Below are 17223 nucleotides of genomic sequence, written 5' to 3' on the forward strand. Positions count from 1 at the left end.
CACTTAATTTTCTATAACTACAGTTATTAATAACGAAACACTTAATTTACTAAAACAATAGCTATTAATAACGAAATACTTAATTTACTAAAACTATAGCTATTAATAACGAAACACTTAATTTTCTAGAACTACAGTTATTAATAACGAAACCCTTAATTTACTAAAACTATAGCTAATAATAACGAAACACTCAATTTACTAGTACTATACCTATTAAAAACAAAACACTTAATTTACTTGTTTTTTGTTTTTTTTTGAATTTCGCACAAAGGTTCTCGAGGGCTATCTGTGCTAGCCGTCCCTAATTTAAAAGTGTAAGACTAGAGGGAAGGCAGCTAGTCATCACCACCCACCGCCAACTCTTGGGCTATTCTTTTACCAACGAATAGTGGGATTACCGTCATATTATAACGCCCTCTCGGCTTGGAGGGCGATCATGTTTGGCGCGACGCGGGCACAAACCCGCAACCCTAGGATTTCGAGTCGCACGCCTTCCGCGCTAGGCCATGCCAGGCCAGCTTAATTTACTAAAACTATAGCTATTAATAACGAAACACTTAATTTTCTATAACTACAGTTATTAATAACGAAACACTTAATTTACTAAAACAATAGCTATTAATAACGAAATACTTAATTTAGTAAAACTACAGTTATTAATAACGAAAAACTTAATTTACTAAAACTATAGCTATTAATAACGAACCCTTAATTTACTAAAACTCTAGCTATTAATAACGAAACACTCAATTTACTAGTACTATACCTATTAATAACAAAACACTTAATTTACTTGTTTTTTGTTTTTTTTTTGGAATTTCGCACAAAGGTTCTCGAGGGCTATCTGTGCTAGCCGTCCCTAATTTAAAAGTGTAAGACTAGAGGGAAGGCAGCTAGTCATCACCACCCACCGCCAACTCTTGGGCTATTCTTTTACCAACGAATAGTGGGATTACCGTCATATTATAACGCCCTCTCGGCTTGGAGGGCGATCATGTTTGGCGCGACGCGGGCACAAACCCGCAACCCTAAAATTTCGAGTCGCACGCCTTCCGCGCTAGGCCATGCCAGGCCAGCTTAATTTACTAAAACTATAGCTATTAATAACGAAACACTTAATTTTCTATAACTACAGTTATTAATAACGAAACACTTAATTTACTAAAACTATAGCTATTAATAACGAAACACTTAATTTACTAAAACTACAGTTATTAATAACGAAACACTTAATTTACTAAAACTATAGCTATTAATAACGAAACCCTTAATTTACTAAAACTATAGCTATTAATAACGAAACACTCAATTTACTAGTACTATACGTATTAATAACAAAACACTTAATTTACTAAAACTATAGCTATTAATAACGAAACACTTAATTTTCTAGAACTACAGTTATTAATAACGAAACCCTTAATTTACTAAAACTATAGCTATTAATAACGAAACACTTAATTTACTAAAACTATAGCTATTAATAACGAAACACTTAATTTACTAAAACTATAGCTATTAATAACAAAACACTTTATTTACTAAAACTATAGCTAATAATAACGAAACATTTAATTTACTAGAACTATAGCTAATAATAACGAAACACTCAATTTACTAGTACTATACCTATTAATAACAAAACACTTAATTTAATTGTTTGTTTTTGTTTGTTTTTTGGAATTTCGCACCAAGGTTCTCGAGGGCTATCTGTGCTAGCCGTCCCTAATTTAAAAGTGTAAGACTAGAGGGAAGGCAGCTAGTCATCACTACTCACCGCCAACTCTTGGGCTATTCTTTTACCATCGAATAGTGGGATTACCGTCATATTATAACGCCCTCTCGGCTTGGAGGGCGAGCATGTTTGGCGCGAAGCGGGCTCAAACCCGCGACCCTCGGATTACGAGTCGCACGCCTTCCGTGCTAGTCCATGCCAGGCCAGCTTAATTTACTAAAACTATAGCTATTAATAACGAAACACTTAATTTTCTATAACTACAGTTATTAATAACGAAACTCTTAATTTACTAAAACTATAGCTATTAATAACGAAACACTTAATTTACTAAAACTATAGCTATTAATAACGAAACACTTAATTTACTAAAACTATAGCTATTAATAACGAAACACTTAATTTACTAGAACTATAGCTATTAATAACGAAACACTTAATTTTCTAAAACTATAGTTATTAATAACGAAACACTTAATTTACTAAAACTATAGCTATTAATAACGAAACACTTAATTTACTAAAACTATAGCTATTAATAACAAAACACTTAATTTACTAAAACTATACGTATTAATAACGAAACACTTAATTTAGTAGAACTATAGCTATCAATAACGAAACACTAAATTTACTAAAACAATAGCTATTAATAACGAAATACTTAATTTACTAAAACTATAGCTGTTAATAACGAAACACTTAATTTTCTAGAACTACAGTTATTAATAACGAAACCATTAATTTACTAAAACTATAGCTATTAATAACGAAACCCTTAATTTACTAGTAACTATAGCTATTAATAACAAAACACTTAATTTACTAAAACTACAGCTATTAATAACGAAACACTTAATTTACTAAAACTATAGCTATTAATAACGAAACACTAATTTACTAAAACTATACCTATTAATAACAAAACACTTAATTTACTAAAACTATAGCTATTAATAACGAAACACTTAATTTACTAAAACTATAGCTATTAATAACGAAACCCTTAATTTACTAAAACTATAGCTATTAATAACGAAACACTTAATTTACTAGAACTATAGCTATTAATAACGAAACACTTAATTTACTAAAACTATAGCTATTAATAACGAAACCCTTAATTTACTAAAACTATAGCTAATAATAACGAAACACTCAATTTACTAGTACTATACCTATTAATAACAAAACACTTAATTTACTAAAACTATAGCTATTAATAACGAAACACTTAATTTTCTATAACTACAGTTATTAATAACGAAACACTTAATTTACTAAAACTATAGCTATTAATAACGAAACACTTAATTTACTAAAACTATAGCTATCAATAACGAAACACTTAATTTTCTATAACTACAGTTATTAATAACGAAACACTTAATTTACTAAAACTATAGCTATTAATAACGAAACACTTAATTTACTAGAACTATAGCTATTAATAACGAAACACTTAATTTTCTATAACTACAGTTATTAATAAAGAAACACTTAATTTACTAAAACAATAGCTATTAATAACGAAATACTTAATTTACTAAAACTATAGCTATTAATAACGAAACACTTAATTTTCTAGAACTACAGTTATTAATAACGAAACCCTTAATTTACTAAAACTATAGCTATTAATAACGAAACCCTTAATTTACTAAAACTATAGCTATTAATAACGAAACACTCAATTTACTAGTACTATACCTATTAATAACAAAACACTTAATTTACTAAAACTATAGCTATTAATAACGAAACACTTAATTTAGTAAAACTATAGCTATTAATAACGAAACACTTAATTTTCTACAACTACAGGTATTAATAACGAAACACTTAATTTACTAAAACAATAGCTATTAATAACGAATCCCTTAATTTACTAAAACTATAGCTATTAATAACGAAACACTTAATTTTCTATAACTACAGTTATTAATAACGAAACACTTAATTTACTAAAACTATACCTATTAATAACGAAACACTTAATTTACTAGAACTATAGCTATCAATAACGAAACACTTAATTTTCTATAACTACAGTTATTAATAACGAAACACTTAATTTACTAAAACAATAGCTATTAATAACAAAACACTTAATTTACTAAAACTATAGCTATTAATAACGAAACCCTTAATTTACTAAAACTATAGCTAATATTAACGAAACACTCAATTTACTAGTACTATACCTATTAATAACAAAGCACTTAATTTACTAAAACTATAGCTATTAATAACGAAACACTTAATTTTCTATAACTACAGTTATTAATAACGAAACACTTAATTTACTAAAACTATAGCTATTAATAACGAAACCCTTAATTTACTAAAACTATAGCTATTAATAACGAAACACACAATTTACTAGTACTATACCAATTAATAACAAAACACTTAATTTACTAGAAATATAGCTATCAATAACGAAACTCTTAATTTTCAATAACTACAGTTATTAATAACGAAAGACTTAATTTACTAGAACTATAGCTATCAATAACGAAAGACTTAATTTTCTATAACTACAGTTATTAATAACGAAACACTTAATTTACTAAAACTATAGCTATAAATAACGAAACCATTAATTTACTAAAACTATAGCTATTAATAACGAAACTCTTAATTTACTAAAACTATAGCTATTAATAACGAAACACTTAATTTACTAGAACCACAGCTATTAAAGACGAAACCCTCAATTTAATAAAACAATAACTATTAATAACGAAATACTTAATTTACTAGAACTATAGCTATTAATAACGAAACACTTAATTTACCAGTACTATACCTATTAATAACAAAATACTTAATTTACTAAAACTATAGCTATTAAAAACGAAACACTTAATTTACTAGAACTATAGCTATTAATAACGAAACCCTTAATTTACTGAAACTATAGCTGTTAATAACGAAACACTTAATTTCCTAGAACTATAGCTATTAATAACGAAACCCTTAATTTACTAAAACTATAGCTATTAATAACGAAACCCTTAATTTACTAAAACTATAGCTATTAATAACGAAACCCTTAATTTACTGAAACTAAAGCTATTAATAACAAAACACTTAATTTACTAGAACTATAGCTATTAATAACGAAACACTTATTTTTCTAGAATTACTGTTATTAATAACGAAACCTTTAATTTACTAAAACTATAGCTATTAATAACGAAACTCTTAATTTTTTGGAACTACTGTTATTAATAACGAAACACTTAATTTACTAAAACTATAGCTATTAATAACGAAACAATTAATTTTCTAGAACTATAGCTATTAATAACGAAACCTTTAATTTTCTAGAACTACAGTTATTAATAACGAAACACTTAATTTACTAAAACTATAGCTAGTAATAACGAAAGAACAAATTTTCTAGAACTATAGTTATTAATAACGAAACCCTTAATTTACTAAAACTATAGAGTTGAATAACGAAACACTTAATTTTCTAGAACTATAGTTATTAATAACGAAACCCTTAATTTACTAAAACTATAGTTATTAATAACGAAACACTCAATTTACTAGTACTATACGTATTAATAATAAAACACTTAATTTTCTTAAACTATAGCTATTAATAACGAAACACTTAATTTACTAAAACTATAACTATTAATAACGAAACCCTTAATTTACTAAAAGTATAGCTAATAATAACGAAACACTTAATTTACTAAAACTATAACTATTAATAACGAAACCCTTAATTTACTAAAACTATAGCTATTAATAACGAAACAACAAATTTTCTAGAACTATAGTTATTAATAATGAAACCCTTAATTTACAAAACTATAGCTATTAATAACGAAACCATTAATTTACTAAAACTATAGCTATTAATAACGAAACACTTAATTTACTAAAACTTTGGCTATTAACAACGAAACACTTAATTTACTAAAATTATGACAATTAATCGGAAAATATTGATATTAGTAAAACTATTCCACTTAATAATAAGACATTAATATCCTTAAACTACAGTTATATAAATTTATGTATATAACTATAGCTATTAATAACGAAACACTTAATTTTCTAGAACTATAGTTATTAATAACGAAACCCTTAATTTACTAAAACTATAGCTATTAATAACGAAACACTTAATTTTCTAAAACTATAGCTATTAATAACGAAACCCTTAATTTACTAAAACTATAGCTATTAATAACGAAACACTTAATTTACTAGAACTTTGGCTATTAACAACGAAACACTTAATTTACTAAAATTATGACAATTAATCGGAAAATATTGATATTAGTAAAACTATTCCACTTAATAATAAGACATTAATTTCCTTAAACTACAGTTATATAAATTGATGTAAGTTTAACTTCTGCCATTTTCAATCGTTTATATTCCGGCATGGTGCGGTGGTTATAACACTCGATTCATGATCCGAGTGTCGCGTGTTCGAATTTCCGTCGCACCAAACATACTCGCCGTTGCATCCGTGAGGGAGTTATAATTGGACGGTCAATCTAACTATTGGTTGTTAAAATGTATCCCATGGGTTGGCGGTTGGTGGTGATGACTAACTGCTTTTCCTCTAGTCTTACACTGCTAAATAGGGGCGGCTAGTACAGATAGCCCTCGTATCTTTGTGCGAAATTCAAAACAACAACAACTAAGACGTGTGAATTGCAAGAGCTTTAAGTATCACCATACCCTTTTTTCACTGCTTTAACGCCCTCTATCACAGAAGAACGGTTGAAAACTTTCATGTAATTATGGATTTCAGGCTTGTTGTCCTTGAGAACCGTTTCTGTATTGCCGTGAGGAATAGTGCCAAAGCGAAACGGCGGGTCTGTCAGCCAGGGATTTCTCAGCTGAAACAATGTTAAAAAATATATTGTTAACTTCTGTGGTGTTATCTTAAACTTCCTTTTTTATTAAGTTAAAAACAGAATATTTTTAACGGTTGAGAAAGAGGAATGTATAAGGTACCTTAACGGATAAAAAATAATAAATACCAAATGTCAGACATTGAGCTTAAAAAACCAAAACGAATTGAGTGACTCAATCAGTTTACAAAGAATGTTTTACTGATTCATTTTGGATTCAGGCACACTTCGTAAATTTTGGATTCAGGCACACTTTGTAGATTTTAGATTCTGGCGCACTTTGTGGATTTTGGTTTCTGGCGCACTTTGTTGATTTTGGATTCTGGCGCACTTTGTGGATTTTGGATTCTGGCGCACTTTGTGGAGTTGGGATTCTGGCGCACTTTGTGGAGTTGGGATTCTGGCGCACTTTGTGGAGTTGGGATTCTGGCGCACTTTGTGGAGTTGGGATTCTGGCGCACTCTGTGGAGTTGGGATTCTGGCACACTTTGTGGAGTTGGGTTTTTTGTTGATCCCTCTGTTTTACTCCTAACATGTGAGATTTTTACGAATAATACATTGAGTATTATTTATTGACCATTTTGCTTTGTACTTTAGTTGATTGGCTGAATACATTACAAAAAATCACTTATTACTGAACCAACTAAAAATGCATTTGAAGAAAAAGCAATATATGGTTAGTTTTTATTGCAGAATATTTTTATATAGACACATTTGTTTCATTAGGGACGAATCTGCGTTGACATACGCATGTTGAATTACACACCCGACCATGGCATGCTTCAAGAAACGTGTAACTGTTTTACAAAAGGTTGGTCCTGATATAACGTTTTCTGATATATTTTTCTCTAGATTATTCGATTTTAGCACAACCTTTTACAATACAACGATTTTCTAAGTCGAGTTTAGTGCAACGTCTAACGATACAGCTTTTAGCTTAATTGATTTTAGCACAACTTTTATGGCACAAAGGCTTTGTAAATCAAGTTTAGGGCAATGTCTTACGACAGTTTTTCTGCTTTGTCAGTTTGGTGTGATGTTGTTCCGTTGTAAGTCGTAGTTGGTTCTATCTCTCGGTAAACCTTTTATACTACTAGTAAAGATACTGGAAACAAACTAATATTATTTAATTGATTTTTTTCATGTAGGATTTGGAGACCAAGTGGTGGACACCTTGAACATTTGTAATGTTAAACTGATTAAGCAACTGAATACATCTGGTTTTATAATAAAGGAAGATTTGTTGTGGTGATTGTAGTTTCATTTTCCCTTCCTTAATGATTGGCTGTAATCTAATCATGTTATTGGTCATAATAACAATGATAATAAAATTTTGACAGCAAAGGACGCTAAGTAACCCAAAACTTGAAATTCCTCTTATCTGAGATAGAATATTTAAAATGAATCAAAATGATGTACGTTTAACATAAAGTGCTGTGTATTATATTACATATTGTGTATAGCTGTTAGGACAAGAGAATATTTTATTATTTCCATTTTATGGGGCTAATTCTTCCATTCCATTACAGAATGTAACTTTCAACAGTATGCTTCACTGATCCCTGTTTACAACTGAATGAACCAGAGTGAGAACTTATCATTCTTCAGAATTCCAATATTCTTGTGCCAAGGGCATGTCATAAGGGTTCTGGCTGAATGAACATACTGATGAAATTTAGGGTCTGAGATAACCGTCATGGTACCTCATGCAGTGTCTTGATTATATAGAAAGGCAGCTCTGAACGTAAACATATCCGAGAAGAAACCCAGATAATAACTTGGATGATGAGCGGGAAAGTTTTCTTTACAGTTTTTGTGGAGAAAGAGACATCGGTTCTAGAGGTGCAATGGAAGCCACGCGTCCAAGGTGGCTATAGGCACTGTGGTTTTGATGGAAGAAAAAGAAAATGATATTAGAGTCTGTAAACGTGACATATACAATGAAAAGAAAGTCAGGGATCCGTGGTGGATGTGAACAGTTATGATGACAGAAAAACCGTGTATCTCAGAAATCTGTGAGTGAGATGCTGATAATGTGAGAAAATCCCCGTATGTAAGGTGTTTGTAGATAGGGCATTTATGATGCTAGCGACACTTGTAGACGTAATTTTAATGAGCAATCGAAGCAAAAAGGAATATTTATATAAAGAGATAGAATCTACTTTCAATATCGCATAAAATGTATGTGTATTCTTCTCTAAAATCTAACTTTAACAACAAAATCATTAACAAAGGAAACCCTTTCAAAGCTAATTACGTAATGAGGCCCTGAATTTTTTTTTTTACACCGACGGCGGCAGTTTTCTTGTTTAATTACTTTTCTTTAAATAGGCCACAGTTTTCTAAGATGAATGTCCACGCCGGAAGGACAAGACATTGAACTTAAGCCAGGCATAATCCACAAGAACTACCGAACCACGTGAATGCGCTTACTTGAGCGACTCGTTAATCTGGAACATTCATGTTGGAGGAACTAGAGGTGTGGATGAAGAAATCCCGGATGAAAGTCCACGCCGGAAGGACAAGACATTGAACTTAAGCCAGGCATAATCCACAAGAACTACCGAACCACGTGAATGCGCTTACTTGAGCGACTCGTTAATCTGGAACATTCATGTTGGAGGAACTAGAGGTGTGGATGAAGAAATCCCGGATGAAAGTCCACGCCGGAAGGACAAGACATTGAACTTAAGCCAGGCATAATCCACAAGAACTACCGAACCACGTGAATGCGCTTACTTGAGCGACTCGTTAATCTGGAACATTCATGTTGGAGGAACTAGAGGTGTGGATGAAGAAATCCCGGATGAAATCTCTTTTGCTTACGTAAATGTTCGATGGTAAAACAAAAAGAAAAACAAATATCATGTAAGATGAACTTAAACATACGGTCTGGTTTAACATTAAGAACTGAACGATGTTTTGACATTTAAACACCGATCAGTAACAAATCTTCACTCCATCATTTAACCAAATCAAAATCTCTAAAGTGCGATATTACCATCAGATCTTGTAGTATTAATGATTTTTAATTTTAACTATCCTGTGGTTTAGACTTGAGTGTTCAAATCTAATACAAACTGAAACTGATTTTCATACAACTTCCAAACCGGTTTTTCAAAGTGACTGCTGTTAATTTCCAAGTAGACTTGGTCAAGTGACTTCAATCCTTCAGAGCAAACAACAGAGCTGAAGCCTTTGAACAACAACAGTGACGAGAAGCGAGCGTCTTTATCAGCCGGGCGCCATCTTTTAAATTCAAGAAAGATTGTTTCAAAAGAAGAAGAAAAACTACTGTTTTTACTTCTATATATTCTAGAGTTCTCTCTTGCAATAAAGATATTTTTGTACCACTTCTATTGATAAATATCTTTCAGTGGATATTCCATTATGGTCACACTCATTTCGACTACATTAATGGCCACGTAAACATCTATTTCTGTCTTTGTAAATAATAGGAGATAAGTGATCGACTTCTGATGTTTCGAATGTGTTATAGTTTCGATTTATGCAAGCGTCTTGAGACACGATATGGTCCAGAAAAAACATCACTTGACTTTGGGTCAGAAACTTGAAATCGTTCAAAGAAAATGTTCATTAATTGTCTAACAGTACTGACATCTCGTCTCACAGAATGGAAGTTTTAATCCACAATTATCTTTCTAGTACATTTTGTTTTTAAATCCAAAACATTTTTTCCCATCTTACAAAACCAGAAGGATGGTATTTTATTAATATAGGAGATTCCATTCTATTAATAACAAACTGAGTTAATCTATGATTGATACAGTTCTTTAAAATAGTGCAGAATTTGGGAAACTGCCGTTATCTCTCAGCCTTAAGTATCAAATAATCTCCACGAGATATGAAAAGTATTCAAGTAATCAGGGAAAATAATCACGAAGTAAACTTATGTTTCACGAATATACGTCACTCTCATTGGTGGTTTAGCAAGTATATTTAAGCCCCATTGGTGGCCCAACAAAGTATGCCTAATTCTTAGTGATGCCGAGAAAACCCTCTTGAAGAAAAAATATATATGTAAAAACATTTGGATTGAGAATTTTTTTTTTTTTTTTTACGTAGAAGAACGAACAACGTTTCGACCTTCTTCAGTCATTGTCAGGTTCATAAAGAAAGAAAGAGGTAATTGACCGGAAGCTAACCACATGTTTGAAGGGGGCTGTATAACTGAGTGTAGGAATGTAGAGGGCGTGCTTAGATGTTTTATTATATTTATTAATACAAATATAAAGGTATTCCTTTGTATTGGTTTATTTTGGGTTTAAGTTGTTATATCAGTGAGGTTTCTTTAATTTTGCGTTTGTTTATGTTTGTTTTTTTATTTAGTATTTGAGTGTTTTCTATGGTTATGTTGTGTTTTTTGACTTGCAGTGTTCGAAAACGTGTGAAGGTGACTTTTTATGTTCTTTGAATCTGGTTTCCATTTTTCTACTTGTTTCTCCAATATAAAAGTCGTGGCAGTTATCACATTGTATTTTATAAATAATGTTGGTGTTGTGTTTGTCAGTGTAGTTTTTACATAGTATAGATCTCAAGTTTTGTGCCTGGTTTTTGAATAAATTTGGTATTAACTGGAATGTCATATTTTGTCACACGCTCACTGTTCCAAAATTCACTGGTAGGCAATTTTGGTGGTAACAAAGTTTATAACCCAGCGCGCTAATGACTAGATTGTGCTCTACCTAATATTACTAGGGTTCGGCTTTTCTGCTTAATAATTAATTTAAAATGTTACACGAAGTTAGAACCTTTAAACTATACCTAGTAATAAGTTCTGTTAGTTGACGTAATAACAATTAGTACAAATTTATAAAGGTAACTTAGCTGGTGTAACAACATAAACTTCAGCTAAAGATCCGTTCTATTATATTTATTGTAGCAATTGTAACTCCAGCTACATATCTGTTTTATTATATTTATTGTAGCAATTGTAACTCCAGCTACATATCTGTTTTATTATATTTATTGTAGCAACTGTAACTCCAGTTAAAGAAACGTTGTTATGAAACAGTACTAGGATATCTATTGTAACATTTCTGGATCTAATGATGGTTATTTAGATAATTGCTGGATCGCTAGGTCTAACATCGGGATTATATTTTGTAAAAACAGCTCGTTTGGGTTGAGAAAATTTTTTTACGTGGAGGAGTGAACAACGTTTCGGTCATCGTCAGGTTCATGTAGTTTTTTATGAACATCACTCGACATCACTGATAACATCGGGATTACTTCTCAAAGTTATTCTAGAATATATTTGTAACAAAATAGAAATATGTTAATTATACCGACACAACCCGACAATTTTTCCGATCGGAGAAGTAACGTACAAATACGTTGAATCTCTACTTGCAGGTGGTTAAGGCTCTCGACTCGTAATCCGAGGGTCGCGGGTTCGAATTCCCGCCACACCAAACATGTTCGCACTTTCAGCCATGGAAGCGTTATAATGTGACTGTCAATCCCGGTATTTGTTGGTAAATAAGTAGCTCAAAAATTGGCGATGGGTGGTGATGACTAGCTGCCTTCCCTCTAGTCTTACACTGCTACATTAAGGACGGCTAGCGCAGATAGCCATCGTGTAGCTTTGCGCGAAATTGGAAACAAACCAATTCAAACCATACTCTACTTGAACATTGAATCTCTAGTTAAAATTACGTTACAAGTAGGACGTGTATTTACTAATATAGATTGTCTTTTTCAATGTACTATAACTGACGTAAATAGGACCTCTAAAACGAAGTCCTAAATTATATCTTACTTGCTAACACATGAAAGATAGTCATACTTCATAAAAATATGACCTTTAGAAATGGATTTATATCTTACTTATTAACATGTAGCTTAAACAAGACAGTTTCAGTAATAAGATGAAAAACGCAGGTCAAATTACATTGTATTTGATAAATATTGAAAACAGCAGAACGTGTATGTCAAGACCTACCCGTTTGTCTTCAATCCCAGTCAAGTCATAAAACTCTTCCCTGGTAATCATGAAAGCAGCTAAGTTGGCTGTATACAGAGCGAGAAACACGACTGCAAACATCGCCCATACACTCGACATGAACTTTGCTGTGTACCCTCGGGGGCAGTCAACATTAACGCTGGCTCCGAACAAGATGGCCCATACTAACCAGTAGGTACGGAATAAGGAAAATTTGTAATCTAGAAGGGATAATAAAAGAGATGAAACATATTTCAAGTTGGTACAGATAAGAAAAACTTGTAATCTAGAAAGGATAATAAAAGAGATGAAACAGATTTCAAGTAGGTACAGATATGAAAAACTTTTAATCTAGGAAGGATAATAAGAGAGATGAAACAGATTTCAAGTAGGTACAGATATGAAAAACTTGTAATCTAGGAAGGATAATAAGAGAGATGAAACAGATTTCAAGTAGGTACAGATATGAAAAACTTTTAATCTAGGAAGGATAATAAGAGAGATGAAACAGATTTCAAGTAGGTACAGATATGAAAAACTTGTAATCTAGGAAGGATAATAAGAGAGATGAAAGAGATTTCAAGTAGGCATAGATAAGAAAAACGTTTAATCTAGGAAGGATAATAAGAGAGATTAAACAAATTTCAAGTAGGTACAGATATGAAAAATTTGTAATCTAGGAAGGATAATAAGAGAGATGAAACAGATTTCAAGTAGGCATAGATAAGAAAAACTTTTAATCTAGGAAGGATAATAAGAGAGATTAAACAGATTTCAAGTAGGTACAGATATGAAAAACTTGTAATCTAGGAAGGATAATAAGAGAGATGAAACAGATTTCAAGTAGGTACAGATATGAAAAACTTGTAATCTAGGAATGATAATAAGAGAGATGAAACAGATTTCAAGTAGGCATAGATAAGAAAAACTTTAATCTAGGAAGGATAATAAGAGAGATGAAACAGATTTCAAGTAGGCATAGATAAGAAAAACTTTTAATCTAGGAAGGATAATAAGAGAGATGAAACAGATTTCAAGTAGGTACAGATATGAAAAACTTGTAATCTAGGAAGGATAATAAGAGAGATGAAACAGATTTCAAGTAGGTACAGATAAGAAAAAACTTTTAATCTAGGGAGGACCATAAGAGAGATGAAACTTGTTCATTGGTTGATTGAAAATGTTTTTTTTTTTTCAGAGGATGTCCGATTTATTTGAGTTTACACTTTGTAGTGCAAACACAACAATTATATTCATCGTTTAAAAAATAAATAAAACACTATCACTTACTCGAAAAACACAACAATTTCTATTTAAACCAACGATTCATCTGCACAGCTTCATCGTGGCAAATAAGCAAGTGTTGTTTGCTCCGATGAAGCCGTAAAGATGAAACGTTGGCTTAAATATAAAGCAAAGAGATATATTTGTTTAGTAGTAGCAGGTAGTGTTTTCTCAAATCTTTTTATGAATTCAGCACGATTTGTCTGTTTTGAGACGGGCCCGGCATGGCCAGGTGAGATAAGGCGTGCGACTCGTAATTTGAGGGTCCCGGACTCGCATCCCAGTACCACCAAACATGCTTGACCTTTCAGCCGTAAATGCGTTATAATGTGACGGTCAATCCCACTATTCGTTGGTAAAAGAGTAGCCCAAGAGTTGGCGGTGGGTGGTGATGACTAGTTGCCTTCCCTTTAGTCTTACACTGCAAAATTAGGGATGGTTAGCGCAGAAAACCCTCGTGTAGCTTTGCGCAAAATTCAGAAACAAACAAACAAACTGTTTTGGGACGACTGTCGTATTCATCTACGTTGTGTGAGATTAAAACACGAAGGACTATGTACTGGGTTGGAGACTACCACAAATTTATTATGTAAAATATAAATGGCAGAACTAAATAAAAATACACGTTGTATACATGCAACGCTCTAATACATATATGTAAATTCTGCTTTGACGAATACAATGCATTTATCACTTGATGCTAACGAAACGTTTTACTACGACTTGAAACGTACAAGAAGCGCATGACGACAATGAACTTGTTGAGCAGGATATATGTTATATGTAGTAAGAGGAATTCCAGATTCATTCAACCACTGACAAAAGAAAATTTGTTTTCATTCATTATCCTGCTATGAATTTATGAAATGTAAATATAATAGGCATACATATTTACTAGAGCTAGCCACGAATATTAAACCATGTTTATGTAATAAAACAACTTCGGAAGAGATTCTGGGCATATTTTATCACTTTAAGAATGCGGTAATGGCCTTGGAAGCACTTGGTATCATTCCAGAATATTGTTATTGTGATTTCATGCTAATTCTGGTAGCAACATATTTGGTATTTTCACGCTTTTCGTCTCATAAACTTATATTAATTTTGCTGCAAAGATGTGGAATTGGCGTATGAATACATTTTTGTTTCAGTTCCTTTTAGCTGTGATATCATTACGGTTAGGAACTTATTAAAACCGGTTCAAAATTCCCTTTCTAAGCAAGCATCGTATCATAACATTTAAAAAGTTCCAAAAATATTTTAATATAATTTAAAACAAATATTTACATCATTACGTTGGTTAATACAAACATTTTAGTAGCTATTTTAGCTTTTATGAGATTTTAATGTTAAGGTAATTTTTATATTAAAGATTGTTTCTTGTAACGTCGCGTTATACAATTGTTTATTTGAGCTCCATTCACCACGGGAAATCGAATTCCGGATTTTAGCGTAAACTTAGTGCTGACATACTGGCTTGTTTGTTTATTGTTACGGGTACAAAGTTACATAATGGGCCATGTATGTTCTGTTCACATCGAATTTTAAAACCCTGTTTTTTAACATTAAAATCCCCCAGACTTGTCCCTGAGCTACTAGAGAGTCAAGAGGAAGAATATATTAACCTGTTAACTGCCAAGTATTTCAGCTGCTACAATACAACTCTAATGCTACTTCATTTTGTAATTTTTCGTGACGCCATTTTGGATCGAAAGTGAAACAATTTGTAAGTCGGTCAAATGTGTGTATGGTGCTGACATCTAGCGTTGAAGTTAGGTATTGTTGACAACGAATTAACTCGTCCGTGGCACTGTGTTACCGATCGGCTTGGACGAGTTATCTCGTCTACGGCACTGAACAGGTTAATGTACATCACTTCATATTTGAAAGAAAAAGAAAAGATATTGACTAGGAGTAATCACAAATATTGAAAGTTCATAGCAAGTTATAATAGCTTAAAACTAACTAAATCAGAGCTAGGTAAATATTGGACCAGGATTGGATAAATATTGTATCAAAGCTGAATAAATATTGAACCAGGATTGGAAAAATATTGGAGCAGAACGTGCTTTCGTTCAACAACTAATCACCATTAATATCAGAACTTATTAAAAACCATTAAAATAACTTTGAAATGTATGGGAAACAAAAAAGACAAATGTTCATTCTGTTTCAAAAGACCTTTGCAGTAAATCCAAATGTAAGAACTCCCCAAACCCCTTTGTTATGGTATTAAGGGATTGAAAGCCTTCAATCCTCTCTGATCCCATATTAATTGGTCTTAGTATGAAAAATTAGAAAGAAAAGTAAAGACATATATTTATTTGTTTGTTTGGTTTGAAGTTTCGCACAAAGCTACTCGAGGGCTATCTGCGCTAGCCGTCCCTAATATAGCAGTGTAAGACTAGAGGGAAGGCACCTAGTCATCATCACCCACCGCCAACTCTTGGGCTACTCTTTTACCAACGAATAGTGGGATTGACCGTCACATTATAACGCCCTCACAGCTGGGAGGGCGAGCATGTTTGGCGCGACGGGGATGCGAACCCGCGACCTTCAGATTACGAGTCGCACGCCTTAACGCGGTTGGCCATGCCGGGCATATATATTTATTTAAACAGTTTCTTAGTTATTATGTAAATCTATGTGTAAAGTCCCAGAAACCCCAAATTCCTTTGATTTCGATATGGGTGGATCTAGTTTTAAAATTCCTCAAACCTCTGAGATGCATGTCTTCAACAGTTGAGTCAGTGAAACTTTAAAAGGATTGTTTTACAGCAAAGCCACATGGGCTTTCTGATATGTTCATCGTAGGAAATCGAGCCCCGGATTTCAGGTTTATAAGTCAATGAAATTACTGTTGTTCCACCAAGGTACTAAAGAGATTGACAAAACAACAACGGTGTTTGGAGCGTTGCATCATCATGACATATTTCAAAGTCCAAAGAAATGTTGAGACAAACGGGTGAGAGGTGTTGAACGTGATACATATGGCTGTTATCAAACTCCCTTTCCCACTTACAAAATATGGTCATAAAATGTGTATATTATTGAGAAAAAGTTAATTTGATGTGTGCAAAAATATAGGATCTGTTTGAGATTAACTTTTGAACAAGAAAATAACAACCAGATGAAATTATAAAAATATATACTTTTAAATCTAAAGTTATATATTCTTTGTTCCATTATTTGGTCATTATCATTGCTTGGTATAAAGACATATACTATCAAAAACAACTGATACATAAGTGCTTCACAGTGACTTAGCAGTATGTCTATGGACATATAATACCACATAAACCAATATAAACCGCATTTCCACACCCGTGGTGGGCAGACATAGC

General features: G+C 32.1%; 2 protein-coding genes across 3 annotated transcripts in view; one reads left to right on the plus strand and one right to left on the minus strand.

Annotated features, from left to right (window-relative positions):
- Window positions 1–17223, plus strand: part of LOC143224740 (glutamate receptor ionotropic, NMDA 2A-like) — a 373609-nt gene that overhangs the window by 81713 nt on the left and 274673 nt on the right. The window lies entirely within an intron of this gene.
- Window positions 6439–17223, minus strand: part of LOC143226923 (glutamate receptor ionotropic, NMDA 2B-like) — a 179274-nt gene continuing 168489 nt past the window's right edge. The window contains exons 11-12 of the mRNA XM_076458483.1: window positions 12596–12816; window positions 6439–6615 (exon numbers count right to left, since the gene is read on the minus strand). Coding sequence (XP_076314598.1) covers window positions 6439–6615; window positions 12596–12816 — 398 coding nt within the window. The remainder of the gene's footprint in view (window positions 6616–12595; window positions 12817–17223) is intronic.

This window comes from Tachypleus tridentatus, chromosome 9 (assembly GCF_004210375.1).
Source record: "Tachypleus tridentatus isolate NWPU-2018 chromosome 9, ASM421037v1, whole genome shotgun sequence".
Taxonomy (NCBI): Eukaryota; Metazoa; Arthropoda; class Merostomata; order Xiphosura; family Limulidae; genus Tachypleus; species Tachypleus tridentatus.